The 21,278-nt window shown below is 37.3% G+C and overlaps 3 protein-coding genes across 3 annotated transcripts; 2 read left to right on the forward strand and 1 right to left on the reverse strand.

Annotated features, from left to right (window-relative positions):
- Nucleotides 1–192: 192 nt before the first annotated feature.
- On the forward strand, nt 193–2,678 carry LOC113672896 (histamine N-methyltransferase). Its single transcript, XM_027189242.2, has one exon. It carries the CDS (start codon nt 605–607, stop codon nt 1,517–1,519), a length of 915 nt encoding a protein of 304 aa, XP_027045043.2. The 5' UTR covers nt 193–604; the 3' UTR covers nt 1,520–2,678.
- On the forward strand, nt 2,663–13,621 carry LOC113672865 (uncharacterized). Its single transcript, XM_027189210.2, has 7 exons — nt 2,663–3,099; nt 3,283–3,367; nt 7,668–7,733; nt 7,926–8,098; nt 10,385–10,463; nt 10,865–11,871; nt 12,117–13,621. The coding sequence occupies exons 1-7, from the start codon at nt 3,007–3,009 to the stop codon at nt 12,312–12,314; spliced, it is 1,701 nt and encodes a 566-aa protein (XP_027045011.2). The 5' UTR covers nt 2,663–3,006; the 3' UTR covers nt 12,315–13,621.
- Nucleotides 13,580–19,979, reverse strand: LOC113672866 (uncharacterized). Its single transcript, XM_089212482.1, has 11 exons — nt 19,915–19,979; nt 19,250–19,343; nt 18,854–18,922; nt 18,268–18,526; nt 17,669–17,819; nt 17,021–17,241; nt 16,585–16,653; nt 15,761–16,042; nt 15,118–15,405; nt 14,702–14,785; nt 13,580–14,421 (listed from the first exon to the last, which is right to left on the reverse strand). The coding sequence occupies exons 2-11, from the start codon at nt 19,316–19,318 to the stop codon at nt 14,114–14,116; spliced, it is 1,800 nt and encodes a 599-aa protein (XP_089068608.1). The 5' UTR covers nt 19,319–19,343; nt 19,915–19,979; the 3' UTR covers nt 13,580–14,113.
- Between the last annotated feature and the right edge of the window lie 1,299 nt (nt 19,980–21,278).

A 21,278-nucleotide genomic window follows, 5' to 3' on the forward strand; every position in this document is an offset into this window, starting at 1 on the left:
GACAAAACAAAAAGATAATAAATTTTATATTGCTGATTTCAATTTGTCCTTTCAAGACAAATGTCAACCCGAAAAATTCAAACAAGGCACGCTTTTCAGTTGATCTGTCAGTTGCGGTATACAAAAACGCAAATAATCTGAAATATCTAATGAAGTAAAAGAGAAAATTCTAGCATTTTTTGTGCATGGATAAAATTCTTCGAAACGAAGGCCTTTTTTCCTGAATTTTTGTCCCGTAGAAGAGTCCAACCAAGAAGTCTTCGCGATTTCGGCCCGTCGGTTTGTAAGTTATAAGAGTCAGTAAAATTGAGCGAAAAGAAAACGCACATTTAGTGACTCGGCAAAATTCCATACTGAAAGATCGTGCAATTCATGACCCGAGGGAAAATTCACTAGAGTTGATTATGACAATTAACACTTCGATGCTCATTGACTAAAGATAAAACAGATAAAACCACAGGGATTAAGCATTCTATGCACTGATTGTTTACATAAAGCAAGGGATTGGTGGAGGCGGTGTTCATTGAACTGCTAACAGAAGACACACTGTTGACGTGTATACCTCGCAGCTGTCTCGCGTCGGCTTGTCTGATCACAGAAAAATATGCCACTTGAAACTTTGTCCAAGAGTTATGAAGCCTACGAGAAAGCTTTTCAAGCCTTTTTGGACCACTCTACTGCCAGACAGTCAATTGTGAAGTGTGTACAAGATGGAACGAAGCGAGCGCTCGTGGCGATTTCATCTGTTAGTGACAAGAATAAGCCGTTCAGGATGTTAGGAATTGGTAGCGGAAAGGGTGAAATGGATGTATTGATGATCAACTCCGTAGCTGCGCATTTGAAAGCTAACGAAACTGATGTAAAACCCACTATCCATAGCGTGGTTGTGGAGCCGAGCTCATTTCTTTTAGAGAAGTTTAAAGAATCTGCCTCGTCAATGCCAACTTCGCTGATAGCATTAGCTGAAATATCGTTTGAATGGCGGCAAATGACATTTCAAGAATACCAGCGCCTAATCGCTGATGACAAGAGTAAACCATCCCTAGACTTCATCCACTTTATCCACAGCATTTATTACATGGATGCCGAAGATGCTCTTCGATCGTGCTTCAGAAATTATCTGGGAGAAAAGGGAGCCATCTTATGTCTCGTCCAAACCGAAGCCTCCTTCTTTGCTAAAGTGCAGAAGAAATTTAAAGGAAAGCTCACCTTTGGATCCGAGGATATGACCATCTACACCAAAGAGGACCTCGCAGCGATAGCAGCGAGAAGTACAGGATGGTCTTATGATGAAATAACACAAGAATTTTCTATTGACATAACGAAGTGTTTTGGAGAGCCTTCAGAAGAGAGTGATCTGCTCTTAGACTTTTTGACCCATCAGAAAAACTTTCGAGTCACCGCAGATCAGGGTTTGAAGGACGAAGTTATGGATTTCTTCCGAGAGTCAATGGTGACGGACGAAAGTGGAGGAAAGTTTTTGAAAGCTGAAATGGCTGCTGTAATAATTCATAAGTAACTCCATTGAAAGAGCTTGGACTGAAAGTCACATTAATTCCACAATCTTATTAGCCTAACAAGACATATAAACCGAAACACGACAGTTATATATCTATTTACAGCATATATTTTAAAACTTTGTTTCTAGTGATTGTGAGTCACATTGACCTTTTAGGACATTTTCTTCTTGACATAAGATAAACGAAGACGATTATGGTGAAACAAAACAAAACTTATCGAGTCACTAAACGTTACCAGCCGTGACTGTTTGTTGTAACGCTACTCACCTGACATCTCATAAATCATACACGGACTTGAGCGAGCAAAGGAAGCCGCTGTCGACTTTTTCCTTAATCTGACTCTACGCAGCAGACAAGCCGCAAAATCTATTCAAAGGCAGATCTGGAACTAGAAAAAAAAAAACACTTAAATACTTAATTCACTCGAAAATATCGTAGACCGTATTTATACCTTAGGTGTTTCCTCAATTTGTAGTAACAAAGTAGAAATTGGTCGAGGATTGCGTCATATCTAGTGCTAAACACCTCGCGTGAGGTGATTAAAGAAGGGGCGCTAAATTTCAAAATAGGTTCATCGCGTTTTGTTAATGTTACCGTGGAAGTCATTGATATATACGATAGAAGACAATTCACTTCCGAAGAGTGCAAAAGAGGATATCAGGTTTGGCGTAACAATTTTCAAATATTCTTTAGATATTGAATCAAATATTCATCTTAAATTCTGGTGGAGATTGGCTGCTTATCTCGATACGAGTAATCGAAACAATTGTAAGAGGATGGTTTCAATAACAAAAAACAAATTTACAACAGAAATCGAAAGCACCCGATATGAGTAATCATACTAAAAACAATTATTCTCCTCGGGCCCAGGGAATATTGTGGAATAATCCCCTCGGCCTCGTCTCGCGGATTATGCGGCGATTCACATGTAACGTGATCCCAGCGATCCATTTTATTAAAATTAGGTAAAAATATTTATACATTTTTTTTACTGTAGTTCAAACTTTTCGCATCTTGAACCAGATGATATCCGCGGGCAAATATCAGTACACATTTTCGCGCCAAATAGAGGCTATTGTTCACGTATACCTGAATATGTAAATATGTATTCACAGACAATTTCTTCGGAGCCTAGAACAGTAATAAAAGGTAAAATGAGCTAGTCTTCTGTTAAACTTTCCATTCAGATGCCGTTCTTCTCCTTCACCGTGTGTATTGACAGCCGCTTGGATCTACGCCACGCACTCAGTTTTGGTACAAGTGTATGTTGCGCCATCATTTGTTTGTTTATGGCGGGTTTTCTTGGTGCCTATTCAGTTTTCAAGATGACTGCCTCAAAACAAACTCCAAAACTCGTAGAAGTAAAATCATGCTCTATTGATTCGAAAATATTAATGGGTGGGGAGAAGTTTTTATCGCCTATGTAACCCTCTTTACGCGCTGATTTGAAACTCGCACGAACTCTCTGACGGCTGTACGAAACGATATGCCCTGGGAACGAAAGTGGAAAAAAGGACTTTCACTTTCGCTTGTCAAAATGGAAGTTACATCGGAGTCAGTTCGGAGAGGTCTCGCTAAGGTAAGTTATAGTGTAATTATACATGACTGATCATCATTTAGTTCCTTTTTATTCCACCATATCTCTCTCTCTCTCTCTCACCTCGAACATCGTGAGACAAACGATTAAACAGTTTATTATTACTTACCACCACGATGAGCAATAACCTCTTTTATGATATAAATTTATGACTTGCCCTCCTAGTATCGTTATCCCGAGCTCTCTGAAGCCGATATGTTAGAAGCACTCAAACATTATCCTACCTTACGGCCATCTCAAGATAGGTTTGGTAAGTCATATTCTGTAATAATAATTATGCAGTAAAAGAAAATTCTAATCTTGTCTTTTTGAGACTGCAGTCAACAAATTGAATCTTTATCAAATCATTTGAAACAAAATTGAAACTTTATGAGAGAAAACCTGTGTGCTTTGCAAATTCGTAGTGGAATATTTACAACCCACTTTTTTTATTTAGAAACATGGGTCTTGATGTACCGTATAACTAAATTGAGAACATTGAAAGCCACAATTTGGCCGAATATGTCATATTTTCAAATGTAGCATTTCTATAATACTGTACATCTTGGAACAATTCGGCCAATGTTACCTCAGTTTGATTTGATCTCAATTACCTGCCTAATTATTATGATGTAGCACATTCAAGTTTGCATGTTCTCACATAACAATATTGATTACAAAATTATGTTTGATTTAATTGTCATATGCTATGACCAAGTTGAGAACTCCACGACTTAAGTTGCACATTAATTTTGGGGTTCTAATGGAAGTCAGTTACTAGTGATCTTACCATACTAGATCAGTGCCAGATCCAGACCTTGAACGAAGGGGTGACCTGGGTTTTTGTTGCTTTTCTTCCTTCTGTGATTCTCTTTTTTTACCCAAAATAAGGGGGAGCCCAGGCCACCCAGGCCCTTCCCCTTGATCCACCACTGTAGATAGACCTCTTACAGCCTTCTGTGAAGAGTATGGCAGAATGTGATGAGGTCTTATGCGTGCAAAGCTATCCTGCCTTGTTAAATGTATGGTAAGAAAAAAAAAAAGCTCTTGCATCTGCCATACTCAGCTGATAGGCTTCCCTGGTGAAAATCTTTCAAGGATCTTTAAAAATCTTACAAGATCTTCATGAGGACCTTTGAGGATCCTCTTGAGGATCTTCATGAGGATCTTCAAAATTCTTGTGAAGATCTTCAAGGATCCTTCATTTTCTTGCCAAGATCTTCAAGGATCTTTCATTTTCTTGCCAAGATCTTCAAGGATCTTTCATTTTCTTGCCAAGATCTTCAAGGATCTTTCATTTTCTTGCCAAGATCCTCAAGGATCTTTCATTTTCTTGCCAAGATCTTCAAGGATCTTTCATTTTCTTGCCAAGATCTTCAAGGATCTTTCATTTTCTTGCCAAGATCCTCAAGGATCTTTCATTTTCTTGCCAAGATCCTCAAGGATCTTTCATTTTCTTGCCAAGATCTTCAAGGATCTTTCATTTTCTTGCCAAGATCTTCAAGGATCTTTCATTTTCTTGCCAAGATCCTCAAGGATCTTTCATTTTCTTGCCAAGATCTTTGAGGATCTTTGACTTTCTTGACAAGATCTTTAAGGATCTTTCATTTTCCTGTCAAGATCCTTGAAGATCTTGTCTGGATCTTCAAAGATCTTTACATGAACTTTGAAGATCCTTTAAAGATCTTTGAAAATTCTTTGAGGATCTTCCAAATTCTTGTTAAGATCTTTGAGGATCTCTCATTTTCTTGCCAAGATCTTCAAGGATCTTTTTGAAAATTTTGAAGATCCTTAAAGATCTTGGAAAGAAAATAAAAGACCCTTAAAGATCTTGGCAATAAATTGAAAGATCTTTTGAAGATCTTAGCAAGAATGTTATAGAACCTTCGAAATTTTGACAAGAAAATAAGCATACTTAAATCCTCATACTAAGTTAAAAAGAAAAATTGAACCAAACATAAAAAAATGAAGATAAAACTTTTTTTTATTGCTAAACGAGAATTACCCATCCTCTTCTAGTAGGACTACTTCTACACTATTTCTGTTCAGACTTTAGGTTAGTACTAAGATTTTCATTTTCCAAAAAATCTGGCAACAGTCCAGCTCAAAGATAAGAAGACCAAAATATATGTGTTAAACTTGTCTAGGACTAGACTATGACCAGACTCAGACTACTCTTACAGAGGGGGTAAACATGAAAAAAAGGCAAACAAGAGTACTTCAATGACTATATTTCTGAACCATATTAACCTATATACCAAAGGAAAGCTTAGGAATCACACATACTGAATATAACTAATATGTTGCCCTAAACTAATTTGTTATTTGACATCAGATCAATTTGTCCACCACATGGTGTGAAAAACCTAGGTATACTTGAGAAAAGATAACTGCACAAAGATTGCATGAAATCGAGTGTTTTTAGTGTCAAAACAAAGTACTAGGGTCGTTCTTTTGGATGAGCTGAGGAACTTTTGGAGTCGTTTATATTATGGGCACAGTGCCCGTTCAAAGTTCACCGAGATTATTAGGTGAGTTATTCCACAATATCTTACTTAAAATTCAGCTTAAAGAGAAACTGTCAGCTTATCCAACTCAACTCAGTAAGAGGATACAGCCCTGAAAACTTCAGATTAATTGAACTAATACATCCTGAGGTACAAAATAAGTGTTTTCGGGAATTCATATGACAACCTCTAAAAGAGCTTTTTAAGTTGGTTACACAGAACCAAGTAAATTCACACCTTCTTCAGAAACATGTCCTTCAGTGAGCGTCGAGGATAATCTCTCTAGATCGATAAGCCTGTATCCTTGTCCCTATAACACATCATTTGCATCCTCACTCTCCAAGAGCTCAGAGTAAGAATCATTAGGCGAGGATGGCATCTTCATTTTCTTTCCAGAAGTACCAATGAATTCTTTTCATTCAGCCCCAGAGTCAGAGCAATCGCGAGACCTGCTTGGAGTTCGATTGACGATTTCGGTTGTTTCTGTCTCTCTTTTCGCTTGTTTCTGAACTCCAGAAAACGCCTTTCCTTTACTTTTATTTCTGTGTACATTTTCCCTTTAGTTCCGACCATTGTCGATGATATTTGCCGTAACAACGAGCTTCTTATGTTTTTATGCGACCGTTAAAAATCTCGGCGCGTATAAATTCCTATCCCATAATGCAAAACCCTATTTTGTGTCATGTAAGTTGTCACAAAGTTTCCCGAAAGCCTCGAGCAAGGCGTTCCTATGCGGTAACCTTCATTACACTCATTGCACAATAATTTTCTGCGAAAATTCCTTGTTGTGTTTAAATTATAAAACAGTGAGCCCTCAATTTACAATTTTGTTATGTTTGAAATTACTTGAGGATTTCAAAGGAACCTAATTCATAATGCAGAGATGTGGTAGAGATCTTGACAAAGTTGCCTTTGAGATCCACATCAAATTCAAAAAGGATCCTTACAAAGAGCTGTACAAAATCATGAAATGAATCTTTTAAAGATATTTGGAAGATCCTTTTCAATTCCTTGAGGATCTTGAAGGATTGTAGAACAGATCATGCTAAGATCTTGACTAGGATCCTTGTAACTCCTAATCAAATTCTTAAGGATCTTAGCAAAGATCTTAGCAGGATCCCTAAAAGGTTCTTTTGAAGGTCTTTAAAAGATCCTCATTAAATCCTTGAGGATCCTGAAGGATCCTTGAAAAGATCCTGCAAAGATCTTGACTTAAGGATCCTTGTAAGATCCTGATCAAATTCCTAAGGATCCTGGCAAAGATCTTTACAGGATCCTTGAAAGGATCTTTTGTAGGTCTTTAAAAGATCCTCATTAAATCCTTGAGGATCTTGAAGGATCCTTGAAAAGATCTTGCAAAGATCTTGAGTAGGATCCTTGTAAGATCCTGATCAAATCCTTAAGGATCCTTGCAAAGATCTTAATAGGATCCTTGAAAGGATCTTTGGAAGGTCTTTAAAAGATCCTCATTAAATCCTTGAGGATCTTGAAAGATCCTCAAAAAGATCCTGCAAAGATCTTGACTAGGATCCTTGCAAGATCCTGATTAAATCCTTAAGGATCCTTATAAAGATCTTGAAAGGATCCTTGAAAGGATCTTTTGAGGGTCTTTGAAAGATCCTTGCTAAATCCTTGAGGATCTTGAAGGATCCTTGAAAAGAACTTTGCGAGGATCCTTATGAGGATCTTTGTAATATCCTTTGAGGATCTTTATCAAATCCTTGAGGATCTTAACAAACATTTTTGCTTACAAAGATCTTTGAGGATCTTTTACAGATCCTTTAAAGATCTTTTAAAGATCCTTGTCCTTAAGGATCTTTGGCAGGTCTTTGTCAATCCTTGAAGATCCTCAAAGATCCTGTGAGGTTTTTCACCAGGGTTACAGCTGTTTGCCATTCTAGATATTTACTGAATTAAATATTTATTCGGATTCATAAAGCTAGCTCATATTTGATGCAAACAGCAACCTATTTTCATCATAGCAGGTAATATATATCTGATGAAAAAGCTTTTGAAATGTGCACATGCATAGTTTATTCATTACTTACTTTATTTAACCTGCAGTACACAATGATGGAAAAGAAGTTGAATTATTTAATCTAAGGGGAACAATTCCAGTTCTAATCAGAGGTGAGATCGGATTTATGTCAACCAGTTTATACACAGTGTGATTTGGTTTTATCAAGTAAGCTGATAGTGTTAGTTGGCCATAATGGCCATTGGCCTATTTATGTCAGCTGACTTGCTCTGTCTTAAAAATTATGATATTACCTTAGTGGCAGTCTCCAGACTTCTTGATGTAAAATCATTGTTTTTTTTCAGGTGTGACATACAACATTCCAGTGCAACTTTGGCTGCAGGAACTACATCCTTATGTTCCACCATTAGTATTCGTCACACCAACAGGTACAATGGAAATCAAGCCATCTCCACATGTGGATACCAATGGCAAAGTTTACCTTCCCTATCTACATGAATGGAAACACTCTTCTCAAGTATGTTTGCTTACCAATATACATTTTTGTGTGTAAAATGAAGGTCTTTTTTCTCACAAATATTTATCCGATATTATTTTTTGCATCATTAAGCTTCCTTTGTGTGTAAGTTGATTTGAATATTGGGTTACCATGTAATTTAAAAATGTATTTTGATATTTATGTGTAAATTCTATAAAGCTGAAATTCTGCTTAATAGTGAGCACATTGAAAAATGAAAGGGAGTAGGAGAGGAAACATGCTTTGTTTGTGCCCTGGGAAACTTCGTGGGATTTTATGGTAACATTTTCCAGGATTGTTAAGTCCTGGAAAAAGGCTACGGCTCCTGGAAAGTCCTGGGAATCTGCTTAACTCAAGCAAAAAAGTTTACAGAATTTTTGCTGTAAGAAATGAATGAAAACCATGTGGAAAATTGATTATGAAATCTTAAGAATGAAAGGGTTTAAGGTGAAATTTGGAGTACTGAAAAAGATATGAGTCATGGAAAAGTCCTGGAAAAGGTTTTGAAATTTGTTTCTGAAAAAGGTTACAAAACCTGAAGAAAATAAAACATCGGGAAAAAAATATTTTGAGTTACAACTTAGATATTAGTCTTCAACTGGCAAATAAAAGAAGAAAATTGAAAGACGAGGTGCCGGCCTTTTATAGGGAACCAAACATTAAAGTGAAATTTCAAAATCTCTCTATTTCTATGGAAACTCATCATAGTATGGACAGGATATCATCTGAAGCCATAGGCATAATATTTATCAAAAGAGTCTGGATTGTTAACTACAAATGAAATTTTGAATACTCCTTAAATCTGAGCTGTAAATTTTGCTTAAATCTTGTTAGATTTCAGTCACTTGTTAAAAAGCAGCAGATTTCTACAACTTAAGACTATTATTTTCCTTTCCCAACTTGGAAAAAAGTGGTGGTAGAGTGTTCATCCACAATGTCTCATAATAGAAGTAAATTATGTATGGGCTGGTTTACAATTAAAAGATACTCCTAGGTTTAATGCACTAGCTGATAATGTAATATGTTTTGTTCAATATTAAACCTGTAAGTGTCATATTCCCTTTTTAACTCGTGAATTGCGCGCATGCGCAAGAGCGAGTTATAGATACGATGTGGGGAATAGCATTCGCTCGCTCGCTCGCTCGCTCGATTGGTCGATTCCTGTAAACTTTTTTTAGATTTTAGGCTTTTGAGTACATTTGATAGTTTTTGGCGAGCAATAAACAGACGAAATGGCGACCTTTGTTGCTAAGAATAGTGGTGGGGTGAAAAAGAAGCCAATAATAATCTTAAAAGAGTTTTTTTTTTCGTTTTAGTTTCAACAAGCGGCGCCAGCGACTGGCAAGCATTCAAGGATTCACACTGAAATAACAACAACCTTCGTTTTTCATAAAATTGTAATTTACAATCCTTGAACTTGAAAACAATCCGAAGATTCATTGAAAATATCACTTACTGCGAAGCGCTCGGAGTTTACAGATGTTCAAAAGCTTTTTCTGTTATAGCGTGAGATTGAGGACAAAATTGATCATTACGTTTCGTCGCATGTGTTTTTCCTGTGTGAAGCAACAAAAGATGCCGGCGACTGATTAAATAACAAGTTAACACGAAAATCAAATAACACTTAGACAAACAATTTGAGCTACCGATTTTCAGTGAATTTTTAAAGAACAATTTTCTTGTAAGTTTCAAGACAATTTGAAGATTCAACATATATACAACGTACTAAAATGCGAAAGTTACACACCACAAAATTGATAAATAGGCCTGAAATGAAATTCTATCTTGTTATTGATTATAGGTTGCCTAGCACGTGACTTAAATCTACCCAGGCGGAGATCTAAAATGACGGTGGCAGGCTTGGCTTAGTTATATCACTCAAAACTCGTTCCCGTTTGTCTCATTTGATAAAGAGGGAATCGTTAATGTTTTCATTAAGACAGTATTGCCTTGATTTTCTAATATTTACAACGAAAGACAGTAAATTTCACTTTTCACCCACATTTACTTCCAACCTTTTCTTTTGAACCAGAAACAAAAATGATAGACGTTTAAAACACATTACATCATCCACCTTGTTAAATGTAATAGCATGATCATTTCAATTGTAATGCCTTCTTGTCCCAACGTTACTTTGTTTCTTTGCTACATTAGCGAACACTGAACTACTGCTCGTACTCTAGATGACAATCAACCACAAAATTCCCTAAACCAGATAACATTAAACATAATCTCAAAAATCATGTGTCAATTCACGAGTTTGCTCACAGAGCACTTTGATTTCAGGGCAAATCTGATCTTCCAACTCTGCTTGAAACTCTTTGTGGGGTGTTTTCTTTACAGTCACCAGTTTTTACACGTACAGGTACGTATACAATAATGGCTTGCTCAAAGTGATTTTGTACCTATGCAGAGAGTAATTTTACATATCTTTTGATATTCTTTGTCGTCTTGCTTTAAGTTATGTTTTTGATGAATGCAATTCTATTAATTCCATATACGTGACTTTACATTCATCTATTCCTCTGCAACATGAGCCTACCAGACCACAGGATCTGTTGTGGCCTCCTAATTACCTCGTGTTTTTCTGTGGTTATGAATTTTATAGCTTTTAAAGCAACAGCTCTTTGTCTACCAAGAAGAAAACAACAGTGACAAAACAAAATATAACAAAACCAAAAAAAACTAACTTGGCTCATAGCCATTTAGAACGCGCGCATTTCGGCTCCTGGTTAACAATACTGCACATTTTTACCTCCTGCCCAGTGACCCAGTCGCAACAAATTGAAAATTCACGGTCTAACTTGCTGAAATACCCTATACCAAGAAGCGCACTTACAACAGAAGAAAATGTTGTTTTACAAAGGCGGCCTATGACGGCAGAACAACAACTGAGAGTGAAAAGTGAAGAACTAGGCCAGCAGCGGACACATTTCCAAGCACAGCTCCTAGAAAAAGAGGCGGAAATAACAAACCTTCGAAGGGAAAAAGCAGAACGAGAAGAATACGCGCAGAGACAGTTGAGGGAGATGTCACAGCGGCTTGCAGACGTCCAAGGGCAGTTACAACAAAGAGATCAGGAAGCAAATAATTTGAAGAATCAAGTTACTGCCTTGGAGAGACAGCTGAGGGTTAAAGATCAAGAAGTAAATGAACTGGAGATATCTCTTTCAACAACTCAGCAAGTTTTAAATGAAAATCCACGCCAACAGGCACCTGAATGGATCATATCACGCGATCAAATTCAACTTACAGATAAGTGCCTTGGGAGGGGAGCCTGGGGAAGTGTTGTCGAAGGAAAGTATCGTGGATGTGTCGTAGCCGTCAAACAAATCCACGAGATGATTCTGTCCCCTCATAATAGGAGATTGTTCGAGCGAGAAATGAACATTGCCTCACGATGCCGCCATCCGTGTTTGCTGCAGTTCATTGGAGCAACAAACGACGAAGGAAGTCCTCTCTTTGTCTCAGAGCTCATGGAATCGAGTTTACGAGCATTGTTAGAGCAACAATCTCTTTCCAGTACTGAAGTGTCTGTTATTTCTCTGGATGTAGCTCTAGCATTAAACTACCTTCATTTAAAAGAACCATCTCCCATAATTCACCGTGATATCAGCAGTGCCAATGTGTTGCTATGGCGACAAGCTAACCGATGGCGAGGCAAACTGTCAGATTATGGAACTGCTAACTTTATGCAGCAGACTATGACAGTAGGTCCTGGTGCTATGATTTACAGTGCACCTGAAGCCCACACTAAAAGTCAAACTGTGAAGGTATGTCTGGTATGTCTGTATATTTGGTATTGATATCAGTTTTAAAGTCGTCCACTAGCCTTTTTATTGGGACTCATGATGAGATTTTGATCAAATAAACATAAACTTTCCTGAGAGATATCCATTGGTTAAAATTATGGAAAATACTTCGGTATACGAACGAAGCCTAGGATTAGCAGTTTCCAAGGCGCCCCGCCAAAGCAATATATTTTGTTACTCTTCTTGTCTATATATTTTGTTTCAAGGTCGATGTGTATAGTTTCGGAGTTCTCCTTTGTGAGATTTGCATCCGGGAATTGCCAGATCCTGACAGGCGTGACCAGCAGGTCGCCATGGTGACAGATCGCACTCTTCGAGGTCTCATTCGTCGATGTATTTATCAAGATCCTGAGGCGCGACCCAGTATGGAAGACATCATTGAAGAACTAGAACAGCTAGTCTAAGAAAGGTTTTTTACAGGATCTAATGTATGACCACTTATCATTCTTTTGAATTTGGGCCATTTCACGGAACGTAACAGAACTGTCACATTGCCAAAACTGCTTCTCATTATATTGTCACGTTTTAGACAGATCTATAAAATTTAATATCCGTGGACAGAAAGAATTTTACTTTTTATAATTGCTTTTATTTTTGGTCAAATTTACTGTAACAGTTGTTCAATTTTATAAGCCAACGCTTGATAAAGTACGAAAGAAGCTTCAGCAGGCAAGGCTTAGTTGCCCGAGACTCTTTTTTTCAGCAATGCTGTAATTGTATATAAATAGGTTTATTAATTGGAATAAGTAGACTTGATATTGAAGTGATATTGGGACTGAAGAACCCCTGTTTAGAGTTACCGCAAAGGTTTGTAAGTACAGTTAAACCTGTGTTAAGCGGTCACCCACGGGGGTGGTTTGGTGACCGCTAAATACAAGTTGACCGCCTCATACAGGTTCAGTAGAATAGGGTATTTTGCAAAAGAAAAGGAAAAACAAAACGTCATTTTATGCCTTAATTGACACAGAAGTTCGTTCAATAATTTTACTAACATTGATACAATGGGATAAATATGGATTAAATTTTACGTGAAAGATTATTCCTAGTGTTATTTAGTGTTTCCTTCTTAAGTTACCGTTCAGTACAGGTAGAAGAAAAAACAAACAGGCCGTTGGGACGAAGTAAAGGGTAACCACTTAATAAAGGTGAAAATTACAGTAGTTATGGGGAACAAATTTCAGGACATTGAGTACCGACCGCTAAATACAGGGAACCGCTTAATATGGTGCCGCTTAATACAACTTCAACTCTATTTGATAACATCCTGCATAGGACACTGTTATGCTATCTAAATGTGTTGATAATGTAGTTTAGGTTGTTATAATATTAGAATAAAATTGTGACTGGATGGACCCGGTTGGGAGTCGCAATAAAGTATGTATGCATGTAAAAGCATCCTGCAAGTATAAGACAATGTTGTTTATTATCTACTCTAGCTTTTATTTCTTTGCGGATAATTTTTTTTATGGCAGCAGTTTTTTTTCTTCTTTCTTTTGGGTTTTTTTCCATTTTTTTCTCCATATTTTTAGACTATCAGTTTAGAAAATTTACGTTTTTTGAAAATTTACGAAAGCTCACTGGCTAGTGCTAGACTTGCGTTCTCACGTGGATTGTAGCCAGCAATCGTAACCACTACCGAATGCCTAGAGAACCAAGGTAGAACTAGTTATTTAAGTGAACGATTGTTTAATAAAGTGCTTTGCAACTCAAATATTTATGGACGCAAATTATATAATTTCAACTTTGTAATATCCTCTCAAATCCTGTCACTCGGTGTATTCCCTGTAGTCGACTTTCTTTTGCTTAGCAACTGTTTTATGAAAGACTTTTTCCATGGAGAGGTGGATTTGAGAAATATGTTTTAAGAAATATCATTCTTGCTGTTTGGAGATATGTTTAACCATTGTTAAACCATACGCATTCGTAAAGGGGAAAAAAGTAGTTTATCATGCGTTACGATCGTCTGGATGAGAGTACATCTAAAAGAGACTTTTGTCAATTGTTGTCAAATAGAGAATTTCTGAGCTAGAAAAGATCAGTTCGTTTGTCTCGCAAATCACATTCATCAAAGGTGATTGGCAAAATGAACTGTCTTCCGACCGGTTTGCCCATTACAAAAATGGTTGGAGTTTGAAACCCTAAATGCGTGAATGTCTGTGTATTAGTCCGAGCACTATCTCGCATCCCTTGAGCCGTGTTTCTTCTACACCTTTCGGATGGTACGCCTCTTTGCCACAGCCATGATATGTGTTATGAATCCATTGATAGTCATGGCCTTATCGTTTCCTGGTTTGTACACAGATACTTTACGTATCCGAGGTTTATAGGGCGGGGGTGGGGCGCACTTAACATTAAAGGGCCAATCACACTCGCCCGTGTTGTAGTTATAGTGCAAACCTCTCGGACAGGTCTCCCTCTTCGTCTCGTCCAATGAACACGAGTAGAAACTTGAGCAGTCGTATGGGTCCGCGTAATTTCCGCTAGGTCTCTCTAGGCAGAACTCCTTGTCCACTTTTAAAATACAGAATAGAAAGAAACAGCTGCGTGTTAACGATGATTGCTTGGTTATGAGGTGACTATTTCATTAGAAGATAAAGTTTCAAGAATACGTCCTCTGAATTTTAACACGTCATTGTATGACTGAGTGACACTCTCTAAGGCACCATCTATTTTTTCAGTTAAGGCTGATGTAGTTGCGATTTTCATAATCTCGACTTCATAGTGGTTTTATTGTCAACGGTAATATAACGGTGCATTCAAAACGAATGCAGATATAAAGCGCTCACTCTACCTATTACTTCGTTGGTATTTGCGTCGGATTTTACGGCTGGTCTAACTGGTTTTACTGGTGTCAATGGCGTGTTTCCATTTCTGTCTGAAAAAGGATAGAAAGCAAAGAAAGAGTTTGAGAAGTGTCCATTTATATTTTTGGTCTTGTATCATATCAAGGATTCTGCGGGCTTATATTTATGAAACTGTCACGGACAGTTTGGAAGCTCTTGGCTACTCGGTTTCCCGCCGATTATAAGTCTCGTGTCCTTAGCCCCAGTCCCACAGCAACATAGCTGCAGGAAAGGATGGTTTTCATTCTCTCTTTGAGATTAAAAGATTTGGAAGAATTGTTCGTTTTTGTGTTTCTAGATTTAATTAGTATGGTGGAAGAATAAAAAAATCGTGTTTCTTCGACTAAACTTTTGATATGCCTACCCGTCGCAAGATTGCTCATGCCCAGACTTTCACCCGTGTCCATTCCTTGGCGGTGAGTTGGTTTGACTTCCGGTTCAGTGGATTCTGATTGCCCAACTTCAGTGCCTTCTGTCGTCCGGCATGGAAAGCTCTGTGGTGTGTCACATGACTTCAGTAAAGCATTGAACACCATTCCTTTCAAACAGTGTCTCTTTGTAGCTCTGCCATTCAGACATTGGTAAAATGATGTACAGTTGTTGGGGTCTTCGTAGAAGCCATCAAGTTTAGTAACACAGAAGGTTTCGTCCACTGGAAATTGAGGGCAGTCAAAAGTTTTCAATTTCAAAAAAGACAATCGTATGCTTATTCTCGTCAAGAATGTTATAGCATAGTTTCTTTCGATCAATAAGAGGATGAAGCTTCTATGCTTTTTTGGAATTCATGCACTTTTCTGGCAACCACCATGGCTTTTGTTCATTTAACGTTTTATCTTTTACAAAATTAAGGCTTTACGATTTTTACTTGTTCAAATCGGAAGACATCGTCGACCAGATTCCCTTCTGCGATCATTTTTTGTTAAAAAATTCTAGGAACATCTTGCTCGCGGAGCGTGTGTTAATATCAAATAGTAAACCCGAACAACGTGTCTAAAGTAGATACATACCTCTTTTTAATAGATCCGGGGTCGGTTGATGTATGTTCAGTTCCATCTTGGGGGATATCGCTGAACTCGTAAATTTGTCAGCATTTAGAGGGCTGATGAGTGATCTTTGGCGACATGGAAAATTTGTCGGATTGTCACATGACTTTAGCATATCGTTAAATACTTGGCCCCTATTACAACGTCGTCTGTAGGTAGTGCCTTTAAAGCACTGATAAAATGCTACACAATCCCTGGTATCTTGGTAGTAACCATCCAGTTTGTCTCTGCAAAATGCCTCATCACCTGTTAAACCCAAGAGTGCAAAATGAACGTGAAGAGGAAAAAACTGCTTAAAACTCGATGGCTCTTGGTAAGACTTGATCGCAAGGGAAAGCTACTTCTCTTAACTATTGACTATTTTGATAAAATATAGTGATAACTTTATTTCGACTGACTGTAATAATTTACAAGAAAATAATCTATGTGAACTGCGGATCACAGTAATGAACACTACTTAGGCAGTAGTGAAAATAAGGCCTGAAAAAAATTCAGGCCTGTACGGGATTTGAACCCATGCATGTATGACCTCTGCGATACCAGTGCAGCGGTGAGGTGGTCAGTACGTTGGTTTCTAATAAGCCGTGGAGGGATAAATGAATGACTGTAAATACATAAAAATGGCATATGTGAATTGCGGATAAAGAAATGAATATGAAAGTGATCTTCGCAGTAATGAACACTACTTAAGCAATAGTAAAAATAAGGCCTGAAAAATATTCAGGCCTGTACTACATTTAAACTCATGACCTTGACTGTCAGCTTAATCGATCTTGTGAGTTGTCTACCTGTCTCGTCGTCACTTTTTCCTGAGTTAGGACCTTGACCATAACATGTGATCGTACGTGGGTCACTTCCTGTTAAAAAAGGGAGACAAAATATCTAGTGTGACATGACATGACATGCATCCCATAACCGGATATTAAATCAGATGATAGAAAATGAACTGAGGTTGCATGGGCAAAAAGAAGAAAAATGCCAACAAAGATGATTGGAAATAAGTCGCCTTAGACCCTCTGACTTTGTTCGTAGCTGAGGATAAACTTAATGGACACAATATCCCCTTTTCCTCTGAGACAACATGGCATTTTTCATTCAACTTCATATTCAGGAGTTAATAATAATTCTTATTCTCACCTAAATTCTACCGATGTTTTAATCAAATCATAAAAGGTATATTCCTAGTTATAGCTCTTATTGGCTGATTCGTAACTTGTGACCCACCTTTTAAGAACCCTGAGAACTGCACAGAAGAAGTAAGATCTACGTTATTCTTCAGCTCTGCGATGGTCGACTCCACTTGCTCTCCGCTAACACTTGTCAAGCGTACTCGCAAGGGAAAATTTATTTTATTAGGTGATCCCACCAGGAAGAAATTATCATCTGTTCTCGGAAGACAAATCCATCTCCCACTCTGAAAAATCTCTAGTCCAACCGTCACTACCCTAGCAGAAAGTAAAAAAGCCTACTGAAGAGAATAGATTTGGTAGGAATATGTATTAGGTATTTACAAGTTTCAACTTGGATCTCAAACGCTCATAAGAATGGTGAACATCACGTGGAGAGATCTCTACAAAGTGATTTTGTAAGATATAAGAACAGTCACGAGCAAAAATATGGCTTCACACATGGCGATCAGTACAACTAATCACGAGACATCTATAAAAGCCGTTACAGATTTGACTTCAGTAACGGTAATTATATGATGGATCGCCAAACTCATCAAAGGACCTAATCACAGCAAGAACGAAATAATTGAATGAACTCCAGAATGACCAGTCGCAGATTGTAAACCCTACCAGTGAAAAGTATATATGCGCGGTGATCGTCTTTTAATTTTAATTTGGCACATATATCACAGAGAAAACTTGCCTGGAATTTCGAGTTTGCAGTTTCATGGCCCATGGGTTGCTCTCCACGAATCTGAACTTGATGTTTCCATTTATGCCGGAAACTGTTGGACAATCGATCGCTTTGAACTGAGTCTTCCACTGGTCAGAACCAGGGGTATACAAGTCGAACCCTAAGATAAATTGACGCGGTAGAGGGTAAATTTCGGTTTAGGAATAAGTGGATGTCATTTATTGAATTATTGTTTTCGGGATAAAGTAACTCATTCATGCGAAATTTTAGTCGTTTAAAAGTATTTGAAGCAAGATTTCTCTCTTCTTTTATTTCCCTTTACAGAATACTTCTTTTTAACCATAGTTTCTGATCTCTATAAATATCTCATGACTGCGTGGAAATGCCTCAGGAACAACGCAAAGAAACGTGTATCACGAACCAGAAATAAGGAAGAAGATAAATTGTTAATGTATACCACAGCAAATGGCTCTCAAAACTGAAAACGGGTCTGTAGCATTGTCGGTTATCTGAGTACGTGATTGTTCAATAAATTTTCCGAGTGAGATATCGCTATTCTTTCCTGTCGTCTTAATGCAGAAAAGTAATTGACGCGCGATTACTTTTACCTTGTTTACAGTTTCCACAACGATCGATCACAAATGCGTATATTGGGCCTAAGATTGGTGTCTTTGGTATTCTTCCTTTTTCAGTAAGATCGGCAAGAATTCCTTGACCTGTAATCTCCACGCACATTCCACAGCCAAGTGATTTTTGAAACTCTCCATCACTTCCTGCGACCTTGATCCAACCCTTATGGCTGTAGTCTGATGTTAAGGGGTCTAATGAACACGCTCCGCCTCCTTTGTAATAACCGAAGTAGGAGCTCTGTTTTGTAACAGATAAAAACAGTTACATCAACAGGCGTAAACTAAAAAAGACAAAACACACTTTGCAGGCATTCATGTGGTATAAAAATTTCGTTCTTGTTCTTTATATTTATCCTATTTTAGCACTGTTTTGTGGCCGGATCCTTTTTGTATCAAACTGACTGCCATGCAAGATAAAAAGACAAACAACACAGGAAATTTACACCAGCCTCCAAACGAAGCAATCTTGTCCAAGCGGAAAACAGGTTATCACAGTTTGAGACAGAAAAAAATGAAATTCATTTAACTTTTAAGACAATTTAACACAGAAAAAAATGCCACTTACATTTCCGTCCATTAGTTGACCACTGTAATGACGCCATATTGCCATTAGATTTTGAAAGTCTGTCACAGCCTTTGCGTAAAATAACATAATTCACTTTTTTAAATATAATTCTTCTTAGTTACTGACCCAAAAAAAACCATTGCAGTCAATAATCTTTCGAGTCAAAATAAATTTTGTGAAGATAGACTGTGATAGGCATAGACAGCTCTACCTGAGAAATAAACGACAGGCAGAAAGAAGGCACGAAAAAGTCTTACGGAGCAAGCAGACTGGATGATAAAACTATCAATTCGATACCACTTCATGGAAACAAGTGTTTCTTAAAGAGATGCAAGATGTATTTTCATGGAAATAAATAATTGTGGTGTCGTACATTTGTAAAACAAAATCACAAACCTCAGAAAACTCTATACACATCCAAAGAATCAGTATCACTAAGCTTTTCCGCCTGGTTAGCGAATTCATTGCTCTTAAAATCTCACTCAGAATTCTGCAGTAAGACATAAGAGCAAGTAAGTGGATTGCATACTTCTTAATGAAATACTTTGACCAACCCCGAAGAAAAACCATTCCGGCAGTTGTGTTACTTCTGAATTCGTGGCGAGACTTGATTCATGTTATCAATTAAAATTGGTAATTGGTGCCGTAAGAGCGAACACTTCAAAACGATATCACCTGCTAGCCAGTCAAATAAGTCATGTGTTAAACTTGAAAAAATATTACCGCAGTAAAATGGACTGATACAGTTTTTTCCCTATACTTTTACGTACCTTATACTTTTATATGACCATATTCCACGCCTTAACAAAGAATGAAAAGCTATTGAATTCGAAATGCCTCTTAAAATTCTTATGTACATGGATAAGATTCGCCAACAAACAAGTGAAAACTTGAAATGAATTAGTACTGATATTTTAAGCTGGTGGTTAAAAAAAGGTCTTGGATGAGTATTTCTCGCCCGCAATATTTATCTTAGTCTTTAAACTATCCGAAATTGAATTGCTTTGCATTCTGATATGGTAATATAAGTTCCAATTTACATGTTTGTAAATATTACTTACCGTTTTCATTGTTGTCACTAACGAAAAGGAACAAAGAACAAACAATAACACACAAAAGACATTACGAAACATTATTCTTGACCTTATTGGCAGGTCAGTTTAACGGGTAATTTCAGAGGTCAGTGGTATTTGTAGAGGCTTTTTCACATCCATATATGGTCATATCACTTTCCATCTCAGTGGACACCATAGTTCATGATCAACTACGAACAATGTCGAATATCTTCAAAGTGCGCGTTTATTTCGAATACCAAGTAGTTTGTGTTATTTTAAAGACGCTAAGGTATTACCTTTTGGAACAATGTACAGGAGTTTTCTTTCACTGACTGATTTTCTCTTTCTTGATTGTATTCATCAGTTTGGTCTCCATAGACATTTGCCTTGCGTTCAAAGAAACCAGTCTTAAAAGTATCGCTCGCGCAACGTGTTTTTTCATTCGTTTCTGTTTTGGTCTTGAACTAAATTACAACTAAAAGACATTGTGAGGTGCTATTGATTTATTTCGAAAGACTTTTTTTTTTATCTGGGAGACTAGCTGTGGATTCAAACCAGGTTTCAAAGGACAATAATATCAAATAGACCTAATTACAGAAATGAACTATGGGATTTCTTGGAATCATTGAAGAAAGCAAAAGAGTGTACATGGTGGATTTCTGTCCATCGAAAAGGGGCTAGTTCCGTCAACTATCAAACTATCCTCTCAGTTATTAACTCCGTCAGTCAGTCAATCAATCAGTCAGTCAGTCAGTTGTTAAGTAGGTCGATAAGTCCCTCAATCACTTCCGTCAATCAGCAAAGAGATGATTTACGTGCGTACCTGATTTTTCTCAACGGAATCGATAACTATTGATAATTGAATCATATATAAAAAACAGTTCTTTAAAGCCCAATGGAAGTTAAAATCGTTTTACAATAATCAGTGATTCGAGTTAACCGAATGACATCTTTGGATTTAAGTAAATACACTCATACATAATATCGTTGGAAACTTTCCTTTGAATTGGCAACAAATCATGAGTTTATCAGCAGATGCAGGTCAATTTTAGATATCATTCTCAGCGTCATCTAGAACCGTTCCTCCAAATTGAAAAGGATTTATTCTTGGTAGAAACGAAAGAGCATCAGATCAAAAAAATGTGCTGACTAGAAAAGTCAGGCTTATCATTGCTAAGGCTCAAAGACAAACTCTTTTATTCCTTCCAGTTTTGATTACAAGTCGTCAGATGGCTTTCGAAAAACATATAATTAAATCAGGAGTGTTGCCACGTTTTATTTCCTTTTTTTTTTTTATTTTAAATTGTCATTCAATTAGACTGGTCTAGCTTGTGCAAAAGAGTGTCCATGCTTCATATTTATAAGCCTAA

The sequence above is a fragment of the Pocillopora damicornis genome, chromosome 7 (genome assembly GCF_964200805.1).
Source record: "Pocillopora damicornis chromosome 7, jaPocDami1.2, whole genome shotgun sequence".
NCBI classification, from domain to species: Eukaryota; Metazoa; Cnidaria; class Anthozoa; order Scleractinia; family Pocilloporidae; genus Pocillopora; species Pocillopora damicornis.